The 25,426-nt window shown below is 38.2% G+C and overlaps 1 protein-coding gene across 2 annotated transcripts; it reads left to right on the forward strand.

Moving 5' to 3' along the window:
• Nucleotides 1-1,712: 1,712 nt before the first annotated feature.
• On the forward strand, nucleotides 1,713-23,548 carry LOC124400797. 2 transcript variants are annotated; one of them, XM_046872562.1, is made up of 2 exons: nucleotides 1,713-1,886; nucleotides 19,000-23,548. In XM_046872562.1, the coding sequence occupies exon 2, from the start codon at nucleotides 19,036-19,038 to the stop codon at nucleotides 23,170-23,172; it is 4,137 nt and encodes a 1,378-aa protein (XP_046728518.1). In that variant the 5' UTR covers nucleotides 1,713-1,886; nucleotides 19,000-19,035; the 3' UTR covers nucleotides 23,173-23,548. The 2 variants fall into 2 exon arrangements, with proteins under 2 accessions (XP_046728518.1, XP_046728519.1); XM_046872563.1 differs by lacking the exon at nucleotides 1,713-1,886 and adding an exon at nucleotides 13,142-13,247.
• The last annotated feature ends 1,878 nt before the right edge of the window (nucleotides 23,549-25,426 follow it).

The raw sequence follows: 25,426 nt of genomic DNA on the forward strand, positions 1-25,426 counted from the left end.
ATTGGACAATGTTGGGCCCCTGAGCAGGGCCCTAAACTCCATAGCTGCTCCATTGGATAAATTAGATAAATGTAGGTAGTTCTGGGTAAAAGCCTCTCTTAGATGGCTTTTCATATATCTTCTGTACCATATATATTCTCTATATATTCTCATCCGTTATCTCCAGATGGCCGCAGGTGCTTCTTGCAATAGTCAAAACCAGTTATTTTGCCTCACTTGGTCTTCATCTGAACATCTGGGTGCCTATCTTCTGCACTTTTCCTCTATAGCATTAACACTATGGTATGTTTTGCCCTCTGCATATTCCTTAACATTTATGATGATCCACATGTCTTATGGCCTGTTTCTCGTTGGCTGTCGTATGCATACATTATATCTTCTTGTAATGTTCTGGATGGAGAAGTGGGATGTATTGAAATGCATTTGTGGTCCAAGCCAGTGTTGGGCGGTCAGGGTCAGTAAAGCCTTCTCTGCTGGCCCAAACACTATCAGAATCACTGATCTACATTTACAACCTAAATTCTAATATTTGTTCCATGAAATTGTATTAATTTATTCCCAACAGTTTCTGTCCAATCAGATTTCAGCCTTTATGTGCTGTTAATCTAATCTGCCCAGGGCCTTCAGAATCAGTACTGCTGTCCTTTTTACCATAGAGAATATTATGAATAAGTGTGTTTCTTTTACAATCAGATTTCATATTCGAACAAATAACAGAAGTAAGTAAGAAAAAGGTTACAACATGATCAGCATAAAAACAAATAACTTAGCAATTGCAGTCAAAGAATTGTTAAAGAGTCATCATAGCTGTCAATAAAGACACATAAAAACTGTGGGGGAAGTTCTGACAGCAGATGCTTCCCTGAGTGTTTCACCAAATCTCCCTAAATACCCAAACCACCATAAACACTCGTAAATTCAAAGTCATAAAATGCTTGCGAAACCTTTGCTGGGACGTGAGGTGACCTAAAAACCATTAGCACCTAGGATAATAACCACCACCTGATAAAGATCTTATTTAGGACAACTCTCACCTCAGTAGGACAGAATTTTACCCAAACCTGAAATCTTAATCTAAATAAATCAACTTTGTCTTAGAACAAATGGTTTTCTCTCCTCAGATTAAAGAGATCCTCTCCTCAGATTAAAGAGATCCTCTCCTCAGATTAAAGAGATCCTCTCCTCAGATTGAAGAGATCCTCTCCTCAGATTAAAGAGATCCTCTCCTCAGATTAAAGAGATCCTCTCCTCAGATTAAAGAGTTTATTGTTTTGTTGCATGGCAGTTCTGGGGGTCTGGCCTCATGGAGAGATCTGACCATCCTTACAGTGCTTTGTTTTGGTTTTTTTTTTTTTGGGGGGGGGTGGGGATTTTGGTCTTCAGATGGGAAGAGAAATAACTAAATGGCTAAAGTTCAAAGCGTTGCAAACATCATGACGTCTCGAAGTGGGCGGGTCTAAAAGCAGACTAGGAGGAGGTGGTTAAAATTCAAAAGAAGAAAGAATGAGCACGCGTGTGTGTAAGAGTTAGTTTGTGTGCATGTGTGTGTGTAAGAGTTAGTGTGGGTGCATATGTGTGGGTGTGTAAGAGTTAGTGTGTGTGCATATATGTGGGTGTGTGTAAGAGTTAGTGTGTGTGCGCATGTGCGTGGGTGTGTGTTGGTGTGTAAGAGTTGGTGTGTGGGAGGGTGTGTGTGCATGTGCGTGGGTGTGTGTTGGTGTGTGTAAGAGTTGGTGTGTGGGAGGGTGTGTGTGCATGTGTAGGTGTGTGTAAGAGTTAGTGTGTGCATGTGTGTATGTGCGCGTGCGTGTGTGTGTGTGTGTGCGCATGGGTGGATCACAGACTGGATTATCACCAAGTGAATGCTGAAGTCGTTGTGGGCATCTGTAAGTAAGCATTTTGTGTGCAAAAAAAAAAAAAGATTTATAATAATTATGTGTATATATAATTATATGTATATATCTGTGCTAATTGGAAATTAGACTTCAATCTTATCTGCATCTTAAATTTTTGTATCGTTTTTTCCCCCTAATTTTTATTGAATTTTTCAATTTTATATTAGTTGTGTGAGATTTTCTCATTTCTTGATAATTTTTTTTTATTTTTGCTTCAAAATAAATTCCTCTGCTCAAACCATCTATGCAAAGCATGTGTGTAAGCTTGGTGAGGAGGAATCTTTTTTAATTTGTGTGTGTGTGTGTGTGTGTGTGTGTGTGTGTGTGTGTGTGCACTGAAATCATGATTCATCTGACTCGAGGAGTCAAAATGTTTGATCAGACATTTCCATTTCACAGCATCGTGTTTGAAATGAAAGCGTGTTTTATTTGCTTTATATAAAAAATGGTCAGATGCGTGTTTGGAATTTGTAGAGGAACGAAAGGAGTCGGATTGACACGAGTCATTCAAACGAGTCATTCGGATCGATTCAGATTCCTTGACATAATTTCCGCTGAGAGCTTCAGCAATATAAGCACAGACATTAGTTAATTTAGGCATAATACTGTAAGAGAACTGAATTACATAATGGGGTTTCGCAATATTACGTTAAAACGGCCATTATTTTTGTGAGTCGTGTTATTTGACTCAGCTGACCAAAAAGAACCGACTCTTTCGGCTCAAATAACAGCTCAATGCTATTCTGCTGCTTAAATATTCAATGATTAGATTATTGATATTATTAGAACTGATCGATTTATAGTTATTTAATCAATTAATTTTGGTTATACGTAGTGTCTTTAATACACATTGACCATCTTTGATTACTATTAACCCCAAAATTTGAATTCACTAAAACGACACTATCGTCAATTCCCACTTTCGCATGGGGCTGATTTTATTAATTTTTTTTTGCTGGAAACTTTGGTGTCTTCTACACCCGCTTCTGACCCATCGTGGAGACGTTCCCCGAACTTGTTCCCTTGTTAATAACGTCTATCTGGATTTAAAACTGCTAAGACATTGGAAGTTCTTTGACTTCTGATGAACGAAATACTAGTACGCGTTGCATTCTTGAAAAAAAGAACAAAATCTAATATAAACATGCTGAAAGCAAACAGAGAGAGAGTTTCTGACTCTGACTGATTGTCTTTATCAATGTATAATTAAAAAAAGGAAAGAATTTTGAGAATAAAGCAAAATGACAGTGAAACAGTGTTAAATCAAGTGGCGTGCTATTGTTGAAATACTGTGTATATTAAAGTAAAGTACAAGAGAATGTAAATGTTCTTGTTTTTTTTTTTTTTTTTCCGCCTTACACTAATGAACCTAGAACCAAGAAAACGCCGAAGCGTGACCTTCACTGATGTTGATGATGTTAGACTCAACATATCTGAAGCAATGTACTTCACTTTCAACTTCTGTCAGGAGTAATAATTGCGTCAGAGGAATAGATGGTCGTGGTCTGGGGTGGTTTCTGTATTAGAAGGCTATGAACAGGAAATAATTATTTGAGGCTAGTAATTGACTGTGGGATAGAGGATGTGTTGTGTTTTGGTGATCTTGCATAGAACTCTCGACTTTGTTTCTGCTGAATAAAGTTCTTCTTCTTTGACGCCAGAACTCTGGACTCTAAACTCTCTTTTTTTTTTTTCTTACTGAATTTGTTTCTTTTGGTAACAAGTTTTCACGACCGAGCAATCAAGAAGTTGTTTGTGCTAGCTCAATGTTTGCACTTGAAAGGAATTAGTTTGGATTACAGAAACTCCCAGTTGCACTTGATGAGCAGCCGTGGCGACTGTGGTGAAGTAAAAACTCCCTTAGATGTTATGAGAAAGAAACCTTGAGAGGAACCAGATTCAAAGGGGAACCCATCCTCACTTGGGTGACATCAAGAGTTTGATTTTTAGCATCGACCAGGAGTGCAAATAGTAGCAATTGTACAAAGTGACAAGTGCAGATAAATACACATGCAGTACATATACTTGCATATATACAGTGTAACCTTGACTCTCGCGACCTTGATAGTTTGCGACTTTTAATTTGGACTCGGACTGAGAGCAACTCGTGAAAAATCTGACAGTTTGCAAGAAGCTGCAAGTGGCTTAAAAGTTCGGAGTAACATTTCAAAACAGGGTTTGTACCAATAAATTACATAATGTTTAAAAAACTATTTTATTATTGTATTCTTCAATTAAAGTAGTAAATAAAACATTTATGACAAGTAATTCACAATTTATATTGAGTTTACAGTATAGTACATGTACAATTCCCCTTGAAAAAGGAACCATCAAAAGGAGAGTCAAAACCTCACCATTTTTTGATACTCACAAGGAGTCATAGAACGTATGTATAAATACTATATATACATGTGTATATGTATATATAACTGCCACTGCTCGACAAAGCTCCTATCGCTCAATTACAATTTTATCTCGCTTCGGTTGAGGATGTCTGACAAACATTCTGGTGGTCTTCTGATAAACATGGCATGGTTCCTGTGAAGACACTATAAACTATTGGCTGTAATCAGTAAGGCTAGTGGGGTCATAATCAAAGTCCCTGCTGGAGCCCAGGATTTGTAGGAGAGCCTGGGTGTGATTTAATAGGGTAAAAGGACAGGAGTTATCTGTAAGGGTGAAGTTTCTTCAAAGCTAAATTTACAGCCAAATGCACGGGGGGGCGGTTAAGATGTCCTGGCATCTTCTGTTGCATTTAAACTTTTATCCTGTCCACTATCGTTTGTTTTTGTAATGCATGAGATGTTTTGTCTGGTGCAGAGCCAAGTCAGTATACACAAAGCAGCACTTAATAGGTAAGTGGAATCAGTACAACATACTTTGTTCTTGATGGGGGTTTTGTAGAGTAATAAATGTTTCAGAAAGCCAAAAGTTGAAGTTGATGCTGAGACACATTTTACACAGATGGCTGAAGATGGTAGATCAAGACTGTGTGTGGACTTGTTAGATATGTATCATGCCAAAACGAAACTTAATTCTTGGAGAGGTTTTCCATGCGATCCACGATCTACTGTGGTGCCTTTTCTGATCAGGGAAGAATCACAGCATGGCGCAAATGTTCTTCAGTTTAATGCGGATAACAGACAAGTAAAACCAGTGTGCGGCTCATCTTAACACTAACAATGGCCACTTTAAATCATTTATGATTTAGGGCCTGTTTAATGCAGATAACAGACGTGTGTGTGTATATATATATTGGAAAAAACTGACCTACAAATGTTCCTGTTTGGGTTAGAAGACACAATAAGTGGAGATGTGTGAGCCCAGATAAAGACTTCCTGTATACCTTTCAGACTCTCATCGTAAAGACCATATAGACACTAAATAAACAACATAGGAATGTGTTTAGAGAATCAGTGTGCGGCTCATCTTAACACTAACAGCACTGGTTTTGTGTATTTCCATGGAACTGCCTGGCTTTATTTCTGCTAATAATTTGACACCACAACTCTGAATCCTGAACTTTAGTTTACTTGTTATTGGACGTGTTGCTATTGATAATAATTAGCCATGACAATTTCCCAGTGTTAGCATAGCAACGGCAAATATATGTGGTCTCATATGCACACGTACACCCAGTAGACCATTACTAGAGATCAACCGATTTGACGTGGATTTTACTGATACAATAGCTAGGTTAATAGCTACTGGTAATTCAAAAATAAATAAATTAATTAATTAATTAATTAACATAACGCTGCATGTAAATTAGTACGAAACTTTATTACAAAAAATTTAAAAAGGTTCTCAATCATAAAAATGAAATAAATATGAATATAAAATTTTTTATTGATAAATAGTGTGGAAAATAAGACACACATTTAAACATACAAAAAGACATTCCAAATAAAATAAATACAGTAACATGCAAAATGAGTAAAAAAAGACAATTCATATTAACAGCACGTGACATCAGTGATTCGGCTGTAGAGGCCTCTCTCGTACCCGGAAAAACTATCGGTATGGAATTTTGCCAATAGTTCCAGCAACTATTGGTTTTTGATTGATCAGCAAACCGATGAATCGGTTGACCTCTAACCAGTACTAACACTAATACACATAAGTAATGCAGTACATAGTTGCAATAATAAAAAGTAGTAATGAAATAATAAATAAATATTGGAAGTAGCAAAATCTTATTTTGTTATAATTGATAAAATAAAGGGAAGCTTGCACATATTAATGAATAGGCCAAAGATATAAATCCAAAAAGGAGATCTATAAAAAGGTCTGGTTTAGTTAAATGACTTAAAAGATTGTGCCAGCTGAGATAAAGTTTTATATATATATATATATATATATATATATATATATATAATATATCTATCAGGAAGATTGTTTGGTGAAAATTAAGGGAAACCAAAGGTATGAAAAACAAAACCTATTAGGAATTTTGAATGGGGGAAAAACTAAATGAAATTTGGGATAGAGAGGGATGGATAAATGTTTTTTAATTTTTTATTATTTCTAACAGTATACTGGATTTTATAATACTTTTTGGCTTGACCAGCGTAGGAGCATTTGTTAATCAGTTGGGTTTCATGTCCCAGACATCCCTTTTAACCTTTGACTTTTGATTATAAATTACAGACTGGGCTTCAAAGTCTACAATTAAATTGGGGCTTCATGCCTAAGTGTCCCAAAAGACACTAAATAGGACAGTTCTCTGGTCTCATCACCTATCTTCAGACATTCCAATGTCAAGACAGTCACCCAAATGTCTGGGTGCTAATGGATAACCCCCCTATCCTTCCAATACACAACACAAGCACACACACACACACACACACTAGCCCAGCCTAATTAGTTACACTCTAAAGGCTTATGTCCAGGTGTATCAATGTATCTCGCCTTAATGCTGTTTATCCATTTCTTTCTTGGTATCAAAATGATTCGCTTTTTCTTTTCTAAAAAATTGTGTATGCTATGTGATTTATGAAGTGTACCATGCTGTTTTTACTATACTTTGGGTAAAACTTCAGCCGTAAACATGCAAATGGGCCTTAAACGGAGACAAAGAAACGTTTTCCTGCTCAAAATTGCCTCGTGCCTTGTATTGCCTATTCCCTCTCTATATACTTGTATGTTTGTATTGAGTTTAGTCTTATGTTACCTGTAGTCCCATTCATTAAACGCCTTATATTCACAAGTGATTTTCTCAATTAATTGCTCACAATTCGAAGTCACTGAACACTGATTCTGCTACATGCTAAGTTACAGCTAGTCTGGTATAAAGTAGGGAGTTGTTTCTTTCTCGGGGAGATAACCTTTCTTAGAACTGATAAATGATGATACTGTTTGCTCTGTGAACGAACAGATCAAATAATTGTAACATTGATTCTATTACCGTTAAGACCTAATCGAAATATTTCTAATTGACTATAACCTGTTATAATTACTCGTAGATATTTCCCTTTTTGCAAACTAATTTGCTACACCAATGTAGGATGCGAAAAAGGGTTTCGTGTAGAAGAATTAGTGAGCAATCTGTTCTGTTACTGGTATAAATTATATGAAGGACGTGCAGGGGAATGAAACTCGAGCTGCACCAGGAGAAAAGTGCAGTATAGTGACCTTGACTGGAGATAGTAGTTGAGGAACCAAGCTTTTGTTTTATCCATCCATCCATCCATCATCCATCCATCCATCCATCCATCATCCATCCATCCATCCATCCATCCATCCATCCATCCATCCATCCATCCATCCATCCATCCATCCATCCATCCATCCATCCATCCATCCATCCATCCATCCATCCATCCATCCATCCATCCATCCATCCATCTTTCAGCAAGACATTTCCATTATGTTGAGATCAGGACTTGTTGTTGGAGGCCAAACAACCAACACCTCTGAACCGTTCACCTTGACTGTTGATTTCTGTAAAGCTGCTTTGAGACAATGTCTGTTGTGAAAAGCACTATAGAAATAAACTTGACTTGACCTTGTTCTTCTCTACTCTGAAGATAGGGCTGAATGACATTAGTTGTATGCTTGGGTACTTTGTCCTACTGCAGAAAACATTTTGGGCCAATCAATGCCGCCCTGATGGTACTGCATGATGGATAAGTATCTTCCTGTTTTTCTCAGCATTGAGGACACCTATAGTCCTGACCAAATCCCCAACTCAATTTGCAGAAATGCAGCACAAACATAGAGGAAACCACCACCATGCTTCACTGTTGCCTGCAGATACTCATTAACACACCTGCTGCCATTTTTCTGCCTTCAGTTTCAATGTATCAGTGCTTAGTCACTAAAATGTAATTGATTTTTATTAGCAGCTGCTTGGTATAGTTTGTTAATCATACACTCGGTACTGATCCTACCTGAGTTTGTGCAAGTGTAAAAGGTGTGCAAGTCTAAAAATTGAAAAGACGATCACAGCAAATATTAATCTGATTTAGATTTTTTATTCTGTTCGTATACTTTTCATTTTGTAAATTAATTAATATATAAACGAAAAAGTGTTCAACAATCAAGAATGTTTTATATTTGAGATTGCCCAAATTAGCTATAATTAGATTTGATGTGTTTTAGTTTATGCCAGTTTTACTTAGCGTAATTCATTCACAGTGGTACCTTGACCTACGAGTGCACTGTTTGAGTTTTCTGAGGTACGAGCGGTCACTTGGCCGATTTTTTGCTTTGTTACGCGAGCAAAAATTGAGGTACGAGCTCGAGACGCCGCTGCTAGATGGCGAAGCGAAGCCAGAAAGTGAAGATAGATGACGAAAATTAAGATACGCAAAGAAGAAAAAATATAAAGTTTAGGGATACGTAGTGTACAGTAGTGATAGTAAAAAAAACGAGTCTTTCCTCATCCGCCGCTTCTCGCCTCTACCTCCACCCCCGCCAGCGTCTTCGTTAGTTGATGTCTCATCCCCAGGGTAAATACACTGTATAAAACTTTATTATATCTTTACATGCTCTTTCTATTATGTTTTTATACAAGATTTGTTATTTAGAAATGTATTTTCCTAATTTAATAACATGAAACATAAAAAACGGGGTGTCATTTTGAGGGTTGGAAACCAAATCAAGATACCACTGTGTATGTATATATATATATATATATATATATATATATATATATATATATATATATATATATATATATATCTATATATCTATATCCTTATAATAATTATATTATATATAGCATTAATACAGCATGTGTCACTATCTAGCATTGTTTTGTAAAAGTTTAAGAAACCGCTGATGTACATTTAATACCTCTCAAAATTCAAGTGACCGACACATTTTAGGGAATGGACATTAGATAGTTTTGGTCTGATGAGTTCAAACTCCTGAATTCATGGTTCCCGCTGTGAAGCATGGAGGAGGAGGTGTGTCGTAGAAATTTCTCTACTCTCTCTGCGTCAAATAATGATATGGAGTCAGGATAACATCAAAATCCTTTATTCAGCAATTGCACCCCCTTTGAGTGCTTTCTCTAAGGTTTATATATTCTGTCTTGTCCAGCAGCCGTTAGTTTAAACAAGTGCTCAGTTCCTTAAGGTGTACTTGAGTTCTCTAAAATTCCTGTTCCATCAGGCAGTGTGGTTTCCTGTACTTGGCTTCACTGTGACTACGGTGGGAGATGGAGAAAGATCGGTATGTTTACTGTGTCTAAAAATGTTAGCAGCATGAAGCCAAATAAATTAAGGTGTCACTTAGACATTACACCCCAATCACGGTGTTCTCTTTAATGTTAATAAGGATACAATGTTATGCAGAGGTGTACTTATAAAAAGTCGCGGTAGAGAGTTGGGGAGGTTTACTACTTCTTCTTGCGCCTTGGGTAATTCCATGAAATTCCGGAGTAAGAACGGGAGTTTTGAGGATGGATTGGACTGTAGTTAATGTCAACAGACTGCTACATTGACTCAGGACTACTTTTTGGTTCTGATCACCATCACTGTACCCTGCAACATCGTTTATATCTGCTATAAATGGACATTCGGTGCAACCCAGATGAGGACTGGTTTCCCTCTTGAGTCTGGTTCCTCTCAAGGTTTCTTCCTTATGCCGGCTCGGGGAGTTTTTCCTTCACCACAGTCACCGCCGGTTTGCTCATCAGAGACAAACTTACACTTATAAAGAACATATTCACTTTTAATCACCACATTATCTGTGTAAATCTGCTTTGAGACAATGTTCATTGTTAAAAGTGCAATACAAATAAAAATTTATTGAGTTGAATTGAATTAATGGTTATTTTGATAATCGATTAATCAGACGATTATCCCCAAACCCCCCCTCCCTCGCCATTAATCTGATAAAACGTTTTATATATTTATTTATTTATTAGATGTTTTGCTTAGTATAACTATATGAAACCCTAATTTAGGGTATTTATGTATAAAAGTCGACATAAAAAATGCAAAAGCCACATATTGAATGTAACTATCTTTAATTTAGACATTTTCAAGTTTATAGTGGCGGCTTGTTGAATGCATGAGGGATTTCTCCTTTAACAAATTCCCATGCCGAGTAAATTTTTTTCTGTAAAAACAACAGCATTTAAGTATGAAGCAAATTCTTTAAATCAACATTTGTATTGTACTTTGCAGATGGCAAGTTGACAACTATGCTTAAAATAATCAACATAAAATATGATGCATTGTTTTGAAAAAAAATAGACATTTTGTGAAGATATAAGCATCTAAAATATATAATTAATTTCATTTTGTATAATAAATGATACATGCATAAAGGTGCCTGTATTATCTTACCGTCATGCTAACCCGTAACTTGAGCACGCCAAATACGTTCGTTGACGACAAATTTCATTAGCGATTATTATCGATTTTTTCGATTAGTTGTTGCAGCTCTAGCCTATAATCATGTCCATCCACACTGATGCATGAAGCGACGCTGGCGTTATCATACTCCGGAGATGGGGTTGAGTAAGGGTGACGGACAGCCGTTTGGGTAGAAGCGTCAGACACGTACTAGAAGGTATGATGGCAACATTCATCCGTCAGGAGCAGGTGTGGAAGAACCAAAGTTTCCAGACACAGCAAAAAATCAGCAGCCACATGCGAAAGTAAAAATTAAAGATAACGTCGCTTTAGTGAAGACACGAAGACCTTGAGATGGATGACGCTGTGCAGAGAAGCACCTGGCTGACTAAAGATAATATTTTAGTATTAATATGAGGTAATTTGATCACTTACGCAGAATAATGTACTCCTTAAATTACTAACAAGTCACAAAAGCGTGCGATACAAAGTTGAAAAAGAAGTAGGGTACTTACATATGGTCAGATGAGCGATGAATGAGAATACTGCTCAGGGGTAAAAAGCAAAGAATGAAACATAACAAGGAAGTAGACGGCTGTAGATGTTCCTTCATTTTTTTGGTCCGACTCTCAACCGGCTGAAGTTAATGGTAGATAGTAGTCTAGACAAACTCTTATGACGTATTGAGGAAGGATATTTGAAAAATGAAAGTAATTAGTAAAGGCAAAAATGTGGGACTTTCCCAAGCTAATGTTAATCAGGGAAGGCTAAATTTTGGGGAGTTTCCAAAATTAATGGTAAACACGGTTGCTCAATGTGTATAAAAGAAGGCGGCTTGTTGTTTGATTACAGACCATCTCAGACATGTCGTGAGTATGCTCTCAGATTGGCTTGGAGTCTTTTTGAAAAGGATTATTCTGACAGCATTGATACTGGAAAACCCAACTAATGTCGGGAATGAATGTTTTGTAAAGAATTTTCTGAAATAATTACTGGCCCGTACAGGGAATCAAACCCCTGTCTTTCGTGTGATGGGCAAGTCACCACTCAACTCTGGGAACTCCTCAAGATAGGTGGAAAACCATTCCAGGTGATTATCTCATGAGGGTGACATGAGCCTGGCAATAGTGTGCCAAACAAAAGGTGGTTACGTTGCGATCTGTGATGCGATCGACGGTGCCTTGTGATATCATCACTGACTCATATCAAGAAAGATATCAGATAACATCTACGTTCTTTGCTATAATTCAGGAAACATGCAAGTATATATGCAGACAGAAAAAAAAACTGAGCTAGAACTCTCTTATTTGGTAATACGTCCAAAACAATGTAAACCAGATGTGTGTTAGCCACATAATTTTACTTACAGTCATGGTTTATTCTACATTCCTTACTATATAAGGAAAATACTATATAAGAGTTAAGCCGGACATGGTCATGTACTGTGTTCTTGTGTTCTATTTATCCTTACAGACTCCCAACACCAAAGGACTATGTGATACAGGAAGCAGTTAAAATATTAACATTATGCTTTTTTTTTTGCTCATTTACAAGCTTAATCTGTGCAAGGTACAATTTGTACTCTATTAAAACGATAACTGTCTCATTATATATTGCTATTCTTGTGGTCTCTTTGCAATACAGTGCAGGACAGAACTATTAGCAGGACATGCTAATGACATGGGAGAGGGGCTGAGGGCAATTCAGTGGTGTAAAGCACTAATCTCGCACTAAGAACACAAGACTTCACACTTCTATTGTTGTTGATAAAGTTCTTCTTCGTCCCTAGGTCTAGAGAGCTGGGATTATATTGAATGCTGTGAGGATTTAAATGTTCTTCTGTTGTTATTTAAATATGGAGACATTTGAGAGGCAGACGCTCAGTCGTTATGCATATAAGGACACTTTTTATTACCTAAACCAGTGGTCCCCAAACCCTCACCCCTCACGCTGACCTAAACCAATCGTTTCCTTTTAATTCATACCCTGCATCCATTTTTGGTAAATCATTTAACTTGTAAGAAAAGAGCGGAACCTCTCTCTCCTCAAGCCACAAAACATATTTGACCTTTAAATAAATCAATTACAATTTGTTGTTGTATGCTGATGTAAGGTAGTTGCTATGTTGCACCCCTAGGTGGCAGTGTGATTTCTATTGTTTTTGGATGTTTACTATACCTATTTGTCCCTCACAAGTTCTTTTCAAACGAACTGGTGTACTTCAGTAACTGAAAAATAAGGGGAATTCCAAGAAAGGGGAGGAAAAAGGGAGTTTCTGAGGAAAACATTATGTAAAATGCTAACATGGTATGTAAATTAGAAAAGGAGGAGTTTTCTGAAAATAAGGGGACATTTCTGAGATGTATGTAAATTAAAAATGGGAGGAGCTTAGGAAACATGAGTATAAATTGAGGGGACTTCAGAGTGAACTGTGGACTTCGGTTGGCATTTGCCATTGCTGTTTGGGGAAGTACCTTCTAAAAGCTCATTGGAACATGCTGATCGACTGCAAAAAAGCTGAAGCTTGCACCTTCTCACCCAGGTCTGGAAAATCTCTTCAATTGTTGGAAATTTCAGATTTATTTAAGAATTTTACATTTATTTGCCAGGCATTAATCAAGTATAGTCAAGATTATATCTATTTCGTTTTTTACAATAGACATTGTATCAAAGCAGCTTTACAGAATATAAGAATAAATGTGAATGATGTGTGTTTATTTCTGATGATGAAGACTGGAGCGACTGTGGCAGGAAAACCCCCCTTAAATGTTATGAGAACCCATCCTCATTTGGGTGACATCAAGAGTGTGATCATAAATCTTTAAACAATACAGAACACTGGAGAGTGAGAACTAACATGAGTACTGGAATGTAAGATTATAAGCGATGTTCTTTTTACAGTCTTATACAGTCATTTGAGTTTATGGAACCGGGAGCTACTGAGCAACTCATAAAATAGTTCAACATTTTGAGATCATCACAGATCCAACACCAGCTTCTCCATGCCAGAGCCTTTAAAAACTCAAAGAGGTCCGGTGTCCAAACTCCACATGACGTGGAATCCAAATGGCGCTAGTACGTCTCTAGATGGGTCAGGATTTTGCGGGGTTGCCATCTACTTCTTTAAAGGTCCACATTCTTCATGAGGTGGGATGTGAGGGGAGTGACGGATTGTAGCGTGTTAGAAGACTGGATAGATACATGGAGCCAAATTATCACAGTTTTGTAAGTAAGAAGCAGTAGTTTGTAGTGGATTAGAAACTTAACAGGTAGCCAGTGTAGGGACGATAAGATTGGGGTTATATGGTGATATTTTCTCGACCTTGTGAGAACTCTGGCTGCTGCATTCTGAACTAACTGAAGCTTGTTTATTAATAATGCATCTCTGTCGTATTAGAATTTAATAATAGAAAGTTATGCGTCATACAATCTTTTAATTCTTTAATACACTTGGTTATCTGAGCCAATTAAGCTGTATCGCCTGGTTTTGATGAGATATATAGCTGGGTATCATCAGCATGACAGTGGAAGCTAATCCCATGCCTTCTAATAATATTTTCCAAGGCAAGCATATATATTGTGAAAAGCAGGGGTCCTAAAACTCAACCTTGTGGCACACCATAATTTACATGCAATAACCTGGATAGTTCTCCATTTAAATCTACAAAATGGTAACGATCAGACAGGTAGGATTTAAACCAGCTTTAATGCCTGCATATAGCTCGAGCAGCGTTTAGCGCCTGTCTGTAGCTGAGCATACTGTATTTATACGCAATTCTTAATACCTCCAATTTAAATTTCCTTTATTTTCTTTCCAGATTTTGGGCTGTTCTCTTGAGGGCATGCGTATGACTATTATACGATGGTGCAGGTGTTTTTTCCTCTAATATTTTTTAATTGGATGTGGGCAACGGTGTCTAGTGCTAGTGAGGATAAGGTCTATGTTGTTAGTAATTTCTTCAAGATCATTCGCATTTAGAGGTTTAGTGAGAAATTGAGATAAATCAGGCAGGCTATTTGTGAATCTGTCCTAAGTGGTCGGAACAATAGTCCTACCATGTCGGTAACGTGGTGGGACGCAGCTAATCTGCTCTACCGGTAGTGTGTACAGTATGAGGTAATGGTCTGTGATGTCATCACTCTGAGGTAAAATATCGATATCAGTAACGTCTGCTCCATGGGATATTATTAAGTCTAGTGTGGGATTAAAATGATGAGTCGTTCTGGTGATGTTTTGTTTAACCCCAAAAGAGTTAATTCCACAAATGATAGTCCTAGGGCATCATTTACATCATCCACATGAATATTTAAATCTCCTACTAGCAGCACTTTATCAGAATTTATCAAGAGGTTTGAGAGAAAACAAGCAAACTCTTGAAAAAAAATCAACGTAGGGCCCTGGGGGTCTGTACACGGTGGCCAGAGCAAAAGATAGTAGGGGTGTTCTATGTATGTCGGAAAGTACAACATTAAGAACGAGAACTTCAAATGATTTAAATCTGAATCCAAATCTTTGACTAACATTAAGAAAAGCACTATAAATGGTTACTACACCTCCCCCACAGCCAGTTTGAGGGGGCTCATGCTTATGAGCATATAGTGATGGTGTAGACACGTTTTGACCCATATAGTCATTTGGTTTAGTCCAGGTCTCAGTAAAACATAGTGTTTAGAGATTATTATCTGTAATGATCTTATTTACAATGAGTTCTTTGGGTGCAATAAACCACAGTCAATTTTAGAACAAATAACAGAAGTAAATAAAAAGGTTACACAACATGATCAGCATAAAAACAAATAGTTCAACAATACCAATTCTTTTGTAAACTGCAAACAGACTTCGTACCTGGCAGTAGAGACACACAGAGACTGTGGGGGAAGTTCTGACTACAGATGCTTCCCAGAGTCTTTTGCCAAATCTCCTTAAATACCCAAACCACCATAAACACTCGTAAATTCAAAGCAATAAAAGCTTTGGAACTTCTTCGATGGGACTTGAGGTGACCTGAAAAACCGTTAAGGGATAAAACCAACGCTTGGTAACCAACCATCTCATTCGAGACAACTGTCACCTCAGAAGGACAGAATTTTCTTCAATCCTGAGATCTTTATTTTTGGTCTGTTCTACTAATATGGGACTGAGATCATTTCTCCAATTGCACTAGTATACAGAAGTATAGTAGCTTGAATTCTGGGAACTTCTAAGTCACCTTTCCATGACCTGGCCATATCCCTAGGAGGAAAGAGGGGGCTTAAGGAAGGGTGAAAGGGCAGCTGAACAAATGTCTTTCTCTCCCCGGATTAAAGAGATTTTCTCCTCAGATGAGAACGTTTTTGTTTTGTTACATGGCAGTTCTCAGGGTCTGACCTAATGTAGAGATCTGATCATCCTTACAAGGTTTACAGGAAAATATAAGTTGAGAGCAGGACAGAGTCAGAGCTCTGAACCACCCTGCAAATGTGCAAGTCCTCACAAAGGCCCTCTTGAGTTCTGACGCTCTCAAGTTTCCAAAGGTAAATTTGGAAGACTTTATGACTTTAACAAGGCTTTATTAATGAGACTGGTTGGTCTGTGCATAGGACAACTCTCTCACAAGCTTAACAGAAAGCTAACCAATATTGCAGGGTGGCAAGAAAGTTTGTGCTCGGCAAAAACACACCTAGAAGACTCTGATGCTCTGGCTCAAGGTCTGATGAGACCAAAATTGTCATTTTTGGACTGAACCCCAAGTGCTATGTTTGGCGAAAAGTAAATGTAGCACACAGACTTGACTTGACTACCCAAAATCACTCCATACCGTACCTACTGTAAATCCTGGTGGTGGCAGCATTATGATATGTGGTTGTTTCTTTTCAGTGGGTTCGGGTTGATTGGTCAAGATTAAAGATCAAATATATGCAAGTATATCCAAATTCTTGAGAAAATCCAATGTCCCTCTATTGCTAAAGATGGGCAGATCATTCACCTTCCAGCTCGACAATAATCCTAAACAAACCGGCAAATGAACAACACAGTGGCATAAGGATAGAAAGATAAATGTCCTTGAGTGGTAAATCCGATCTATGGACTATAGGAGAGCAGTTAATTGCTGTTTAGCACAAAATTTGACTGATTTTGAGCAATTCTGCAGGGAAGAATGGACATATTTCTCAAGCTGCAAAGCTAGTACAGACATATCTAAAAAGATTAATGGAGGAAATAAAGCGAAAGGTCTCTGTATGAAGTATTAAATCGGCCGACTGATGACTTTTCTAACCCTGTTATTCTAGTTTTTCCAGTTTTTTTTAATGCACTGGATAATTTAGTTGTGAGGGTTTGTGGTTCAGTCACAGCTGGCAAAATATAATAAAACCAAGGAGGGGGGGGAATTCCAGGGTAGGAGAGGAATTCCCCTGTTGTTCCAGTGAAGTGTAGGGCCAAATGGCCTGGCTCCCAAAAACGATTGCTCCTCTGGGCATAACCAAAAAATACAAGGTTGAATAATAATCATAAAGCATAGTGTTGAGAGAAGTTTTGTACTTTACTCCAATTTATTTAATGATGGAAGAGTAATTAAGAAGATTAGAGGTGGAAGAATGCACAGGAGGGGGGTTACTCTGGAGAAACTTGATTGGGGGAGATAAAATGGGGGAAGTTAGAGAATAGTCAGTAGGAGATCAGTAGAAAGGATAGGGATGGTGGAGAGAGAGAGAAGGAGGAGTTGATGCAGGTATGCGAAGACCATCTGTATCTTCATTATCAGTTTGTGTCCTGTTGGTGGAAAACAACAGGGAGGTCAGGCGAGGTCTGTGTGTGAAAGTGCCTTGCAGGTAGGGGTTATCTGGAACCATTGGGGCAGATAAGTGCTCAATGAATCGTGCAACCTTGGCCGCTAGGGAGTAGAGTTGAAATTGCCGATTGAAAATTGGAAAAAAGCTGTCTTTGAAGAATGCTCCTAGGAGCTGGTCCGGAACGTTTGCGAGAAGAAAGAGAAGTTAGTGAAGGTCAACAATATAATAACAGGATATAAGATTATTGTGTGCAGGTGTCAGAACCAGAGAAGACACACAATAGCATGCCTGTGAATGTTCTCATAAGGCAACGTAATCTACACTAAGGCCAGTATGACACAACCATTTATTTTTTATTTCTAATGGAACCAGGCTGAAAATAAGCGAAACCGAGGGGAGAGAAGATCCTATATATGCCTTGTTGAAAACTCAACATTCTGCATAATTTTTTTTTTCTCTATATTAGTTGACATAGTTGAGGACCAAGAGCTTATTTCTTGGAAGCTGTCTGACACATTCGCTGACGTACAAAAGTGCACTGATGACGTTCGTAAAGAAAAACAATAGTGGCATTTGTAATAAAAGTTTTGTAATTGTATTAAAGGGTAGTCAGTGGGACGGATTTGGCCCTTGGGCAGTAAAATGTCCAGGTCTGGTCAAAAGAGAGACGGTGCAGGGGAAAGTCCACTCAGTGCTGTATCCTGTTAAGGAATGATGGGAGGAAGGAAGCATGGGGTATTTCTTTAAGCAAGAGGCTGGACGAAAATAAGAGGATTTTAATAAGCTAAAAACAGTTAATAACTAAGTCTAAGACTTGACTCTAAACTTTCGATTTGACTGCATTTAGCTTTTGCTTTCTGTCTTGTCCGTCTCACTCTTTCGTTTTTTCTTTCTTGCGAGTTTAGCACGTTTGTTCTCCGCCCATCAATCAGCGCAGTAGTTTCTGGAGTGTGAATTATTTTTCCTTATGCTATTTTTATTAGTATTTTTTTTTTTTTACTCAGTAATGGATATGATTTATAATGTAGCTAAGTACAATACTTTAAACAAAACAAACAAATAATAAAAAGTTTGAAATTCTAAAATCTAGAAGTACGCAAAAAAAGTAATTTAATCACAGTAACACGAGTAAAAGTAATTCATTACTTTTCACCTCTGGTAAATTTCCAGGTTATTCCCATTAATTCTAGGTTAATTCCCATATATTCCTGTTAATTCCTGTGGAAAGTTTCCAGTCTTGAAAATTCTCAGAATTTGACAACCCTAACTGTAAGTTGCTCAGGATAAGGGGACGTCTGCCAAATACTATAAATGTAAATGTAAGAACCCAGAAAGTGCAAACTCCTTCATCCTGAAGACTTTCTACTGTCTGTTATACATCGCCAAATCATTAAACCTTCTGACTCCATCATTCAGCTGTGCTTCTGTGTGATGTAGTTTATTTTATAATGTAATGTATTAATGCAATTTTTGCTTCATTTATTCGTTACAATTAAGACTTTTTTTCTTTTCTTTTGGAACAGTCCAAATCTACCTCATCATTGAGCAGCTAGGGGGAGATGAGATCATCCGTCACCATGCAGTCCTACAATCAGACACCATCTGGTGGGCTTCAAATGCGCTCACCGCAACAGACTTCCTGTAGCAGCATGCAAAGCTCTACACCACAGACGCAGTATTACATTCACCAACAGAGGATCTCGCAACACCAAAATCAACAACAATATCAAGGGTCATGGAGCGGCCAGCCTTCTCAGTTGCAGTCGAGCCCGATGCCTCAAGCGAGGAGTAGCGATTTCCAAAATCGGATGCTTTTTACAAATTCAGCTTCGACGAGATCTGCTTTTCCAGCTGCTCAGCATGGGAATGGAAATACTGTACCTCAACAGAATTATAATATGCCAAAATTTAATGCCAATAGTTTCGCTCCTCTTTTCCCTTCTCTTTATAACAATGCGAGTTCTGCGTCCGGGGAGAAGAACCTGACGCATCAGGCAGCTTTACCTCAGCACCAGTCTTTGAATGGACATCATAAAAGAATGCAGACTGACAATCAGACATTGCAAGAAGTCCCCAGAGGTCAGATAAGAGAAGGAAATGGAAATGGTGGTTTATATAGCTTTGCTAATCACCTCTCTGCTAAAACACAAAGACACACTACTCCGAATTACAGTTCTCCGACTGGTACGAGCCACTCAAACTATAATGGGACACAGGTTCAATATTCATCCCAAATCCAGAACAATCCTGTCTATTACAGTCATTTCAACCTCAACGGGAAAAATCACGGAAGCTTACGGTCTAACCTGCCACATCCCCCATCATATACAAGCCAGCATGCTGTAATTAAAACCCCACCGAATCAAACGATGAACCAAATTACAGCATTAAGTTTACATCAGGACAGCGTCCAGACCCAACAAAGCAATACGTTACCAGTTTCGGGACATCAAAGCAAGACAAGCCACTTCGCTGTACCTGCTAATCAAGGCAACACCCACACAAAGCCACAATGCCTACAATTCAATAAAGGAAATACTGCGCTTCCTATGTCCTCTCAAGTAACAATGTCTTCCAGCATCCCTACCAGCAACTCCTACTTCCACTCCAGCCTAATGGATTTGCTTACAGAGAAGGAAAACCCTCAAGTGCCCCCTCAAAGACACGACCCTAGTCCTGTGTCCTGCCTCGAGGCCAGGTTTGCTACACAGAGCCAAACACTAAGTCACATTACTACTAAGGCAACCTCCACCCAGTCCACAGTATCTGGATCATACTCGAGTGTTCCTGCAAAAAGTAAAGAGTCGAGGTCAAGCAAGAATCAGTTGAACCTGGACGTTCAAAGCTCTGAAGGATTGTGGCAAGAATCCAACTCTGAAACAACGCTGCAGAGAAACAACGGACCCAAAAGCAGCGACGGACTTGGAGAGGCGCAGCACACCAAGAATGTAGCTAAACATCAAGAGTTGTTTGCGGCGTGGCAGAAAGTGTTTCTACAATCTCATAAAGCAGTCGCTGTAGTTCCACCTATTTCTCAGCAGGTCCCCAGTCCAGACATGAATATCGAGAGCATTCCTTTTAAAACTGATCAAGTCTCAGGCAAGAATGTGGAGTCAAATGCTCCCAGTCTGCCCAAACATACAAACGAATCTACAGTTGATACTATAATACCAGAAATTCAAAGCACTGGCGTTGCACAGTCAAACATAAGCTCTCAGAACTCGGTTTGCTCCACTGCTTCAACATCAAAAAGTCCAGAGGACCACAGCGAAGGCAACGGCGCCAAATCGAATGCCGATTTATTCCATTTGTCTGAAGTTCGAGTGGGTACTTTTACGCAAAATTCCTTTCTTTGCTTGCTCAAGCATTTTGAAAGCACACAAGGAACCCTGAAAAAACCAGTAGCAGATCTTGAAAAGTGTCTCTTGGACCTGTATTGGGGTGGTGGAAAAAGAAACGTACTAAAACGTGCGCAAACATTTCTGGCAGAGTATATAAATCTGTTGTCTGCACTGTCCACAAAGGAAATTGAGACAGCGGTTTTTCAATATCTTCAGCACAAAGACTTAATGAGGCTGGCACCTCATTACCACATTCTGAAAGACGACACAATAATGCCAACTGACGAGTTCAGGTCCTCGTGGTTGAACCTTGATGGTCAGCCAGCCGATATAGAAAAGATGCTTGCTGAACCAGTAATGGACTTTAATCTTCCTAGTTATGCTGTACAAGAAGGTTTCAACACCCTGGACCTTAATTCTGAACCTTCTACAACAACTGATTGCCAAAATGACGACAAAGAGATTTCAAACGTGATGGTATGTGAAAGTGAATCAACCGATAAAATCACAAATAAGCAAGGAGATGAGAGCCTCGAGGACCATCAAGTGCAAAGTAGGAGTCTTGAACAAACTTTTCAGTCAGATGAAATCGCAGACCCCCTGAACGAGAGCATCAGAGAAGCAGAATGTGAGCAAGTCTGCAGAGATGCCGGTGAAAAAAACGTTTCTTCCTTTGAAATGGTTGAGCAGGGAGATCTTTCTATTGATTTCGATTTCAGCAAGGACTCCCAAACCTTCCAACATTTGCTTCTGTCTTCTGATGCTGATGATACCAGCTTAAAGGGTTGCAACTTGAAAAACAAGTCTTCTCATTTGTGTCAAGTTAAAATACCAGAGGTTTCTGGCACCCCAGACAATAGTGCCAACGCATTCTCTAGTTCAGTCAATCGAATCAAATTCACTTGCCCTCATGTAACTGAAAATGACTTAGACAGTGAACCGTTTTGCTCCAGGTGCTGGGAAGAGACGCCTTTATTAGATCTAGACCTGGAAGAAGCTCTGTTCAGCCCAGAGCCTAGAACTACAGAGGTTAAATCATTTGAAGGTATTGTCTCAGAACCAGGTGATGCAACAGAGAGCTGTAGCTCACTTGGTGATGAATCAGCAGTGAAATGCACTGAAAGTGTTCACATAACAATGCCAATTGAAGAACAAGTCTGCGAGACGAACAGTTCAGTGGCACCAGAGTTACCAGAGGCTCCATCTCCTGCACAAAACATCAAAACCCCAGTAGTTCCAGAGCAGCCCCAAACCCAATCAGGTGATATTTCTCCACTGTGCAACAAGTCAAAACCAACCAAAACTGCAGGAGATGCTTTTTGCACCACTGATATTGAGGCTGTTAAAACTAGCTCCCCAAAGCCTCATCCAAATGGACAGAATAGTGAAGATGAACCAACAGAAAAAGGAGAACTAAGAAAGTCTTCCATCAAGTGGAAAACTCAAATGAATGCTCCTTCTTCGCCATCTGACAAACAAGACCCAAATGGGAATGAATGGAGTAGCCGCAACTATTCAAGTACATCAACCTGTGAAGCTAACATAAGGAAAGCAGACTGTTCTCCAGATGCTTCAGAGCCGATCGAGGCTAATATGACCAAATCATCAAGTGGAAAAGTTTCTTCACCCAAATATCCACATAAAATTGTAAAGGTTTTCAAAACCGTATCAGTTCCTACCTTAGATGATCTTTTCACTCCTGATATTGTGGTCAAAAAAGCTAGCGCCCCAAAACCACACTCAGATGACCTCAGCGTTTCTTCTACTAAAGATGACCAGGGCTGCAAAGATAAAAGGGTTAAAAGAGGAGAAAACAAGTCTCCAATCACATTGAAAAAACAAGGTTCTGGCCAAACTAATGAAGACACATGCAAGAAACAAACACCTGTTAAATTTCAAGTGCTATACAGTACACCTCGCAAGAACGCCGGCCCAAACCAGGACAAGACCGGACAAAACAAAGCAACGAAAAAACTTGCACTGTACGGATTACACAACAGCAACCGGAAAAAAAGAGAGGTTCACCACCACCAATGCTTCAACAGGGTGACGTTGTCCACGGCTCCTGCTTACATCACACTTTCAAATAGCCCCAAGAGTACCAAGAGCTACACGGACACACCTTCAGCTAAGCAGAAGGTCTACAACGAGTGGAGCAGCAAGTTTTTTCCGGACACAAAAAAGAAACGTAAGAAACAGCAGAAATCTGAAAAAGTCGAACTGAAATCCAGGATACAAGCACTGAAAAGAAATCTTGTAGAAAAGCAATTCATAGATATGCTCGAGGATTTCGATGCGGGACCAAAGGCCAAGAAGATCAAGTTCAAGCGTGCCGTTTTTGAAGAATTATTCTAATCGCGGGAACGCAAACTCCGACCGTTCTTATGTAACGCTAGAAAATATACTTGTACTGTACATTTACTGGTCTCAAATACCCGCTTAAAATGATATTTGTGGTAAAGTGTAAACTCTAGCTGGCTATTCCACCCAATTTTTATGCCGAATTTGCACTTTTCATTCCTGTCAGTTCCTGTTCTTGATTTTAATTGCCACATTTGTGGTTAAGACGATCGATTTTGAATAGATTTTTATATTTTTGCTCTGTGAGCTTGAACCTTGACTAGTGAGAACGTTTTAACTTTTTACAGTGCCTTTTTATATGTTGTTGCTATTTGACTGTTGTTGCCTGCATTATTCTACTTTCTTTTATAATAAAGTTTGTATAAACATATTGATGTGGTTATCACAAATATCACTGAGAATGGTTTACATTTACACACACACACACACACACACACACACACACACGGGGTCAATGTAAATGAAAGGTTCTAAATGTTTAATGTGAACAGTTCACAGTGGTAGACGAAGTACACAAGCCATGTAGTTGAGTCAAAGTAGAGAGACACACTCAAAAATTTGACTTCAGTAAAAATGTCCCTTTAAACTTTCACTCGAGTAAAAGTACAAACGTTTTTGCCTTCAAATGTACCAAAAGTATCCAAAGTACTATGATTTATTATAACTTTAATGTTCCTATGATCATTTTTTATCACAAGACTCTTTACTTAATCAACTCAGTTTATGTGAAAAGACTCGAATGTGACTCTCACCACACTGATCTTTTTATAGAATGATATTAATGACTCAAACACTGATTTCTATTAAAATTATAATAAACACAAAACCTTTTAAACTACTTCAAACAAAAAGAATGGTGTAAATGAGGTCACGTGTGTTGTGAGTTCGAGTCTGTCGTTGCTTCATCATTTATTCCTCTCTAAATGTTCTGCTTGATGAACATTTGCTGATGCTGAACTGTTCAGTAGATGATCGGTGATCAGTTGATACACCAAGCACTAATTAAAACAAGTTTAAAACCGAGCGAGCGCTCAACCCTGATTGGTGACTTGCATAATGGAACCATTTTTATCCTCATAAATAAAAAGGAACTGATTTCGCAAAATGTATTTGAGTAAAAAGTCAAATATTTGACTTTGAAATGCAGTGAGATTAAAGTGTAAAAAAAAAAGAAATTGTTCAGCAAAGTACAGATATGTGAAAAAGCTAATTAAGTCCAGTAACGAATTACATTTACTTCTTTATTGTTCACTGACTGTTTAGTCTTTTTAAGAATGTGATGCTTAAAGGGGGCGTGGCTATAGGACATTTTCAATTCAGTTTACTTGTAAAACACTTTTAACAATGGATATTGTCTTAAACTCTATCTCTGTGAAGCTAGTTTATCAAAAATAACTGTAATGCCTATACATTTGTTCCTTATACAGTGGTGTGAAAAAGTGTTTGCCCCCTCCTTGATTTCTTCTTTTTTTGCATGTTTGTCACACTTTAATGTTTCAGATCATCAAACTAATTTAAATATTAGTAAAAGAGAACACAAGTGAACACAACATGTAAACCCGAATTTGCTTTGTTTCACTTTGAAATGATCACAAAATTTGTCGTTTTCTTTAGCTTGAATCCCCAAAAAACTCATAATTCTGAAAAAAAAAAAAAAAAAAGTAATCAGGCCTGGGTGTGGTTTGAAAAATGTAACTCAGGTGTGATAAACCACTGTTTTAACAGGGGGACAAACACTTTTTCAGACAGGGTCATCTAGTTTTGGATTTTGTGAAACATAAAGAAAATTCTGATTTACATGTTGTGTTTACTTGTGTTATCTTTTACTAATATTTAAATTAGTTTAATGATCTAAAAACTTAGTGTGACAAGCATGCAAAAAAAAAAAAAAAGAAACCAGGAAGGGGCAAACACTTTTTCACACCACTGTAATTGTACTTTCATTCCTAGCGAGTGAGCCAGTTCTGTGTTCTCTTTTCTCTCAGCTAGCATTTTATTTCTTCAGCTATTTATACTACAGTTAATAGTGTCATGGCTAATTGAAAACAAAATAAACAAATTCAGCAACAAAGTTAAAACACGAATCAGAAGGTATAGTCTAAGTGTAGAATCCCAGGTTAAAGGTGTGATTGAGATGGTTTGGACATGTGCAGAGGAGGGACATGGGGTATATCAGTAGGAGAATGCTGAGAATGGAGCCACCAGGAAGGAGGAAAAGAGGAAGAAGAAGGAAGAGGTTTATGGATGT

Source organism: Silurus meridionalis, chromosome 18 (assembly GCF_014805685.1).
Source record: "Silurus meridionalis isolate SWU-2019-XX chromosome 18, ASM1480568v1, whole genome shotgun sequence".
Lineage (NCBI taxonomy): Eukaryota > Metazoa > Chordata > Actinopteri > Siluriformes > Siluridae > Silurus > Silurus meridionalis.

Bases quoted from the DNA above. Each gene is read 5' to 3' on its own strand.
- LOC124400797 (XM_046872562.1), top strand. From the start codon at position 19,036: ATGAGATCATCCGTCACCATGCAGTCCTACAATCAGACACCATCTGGT.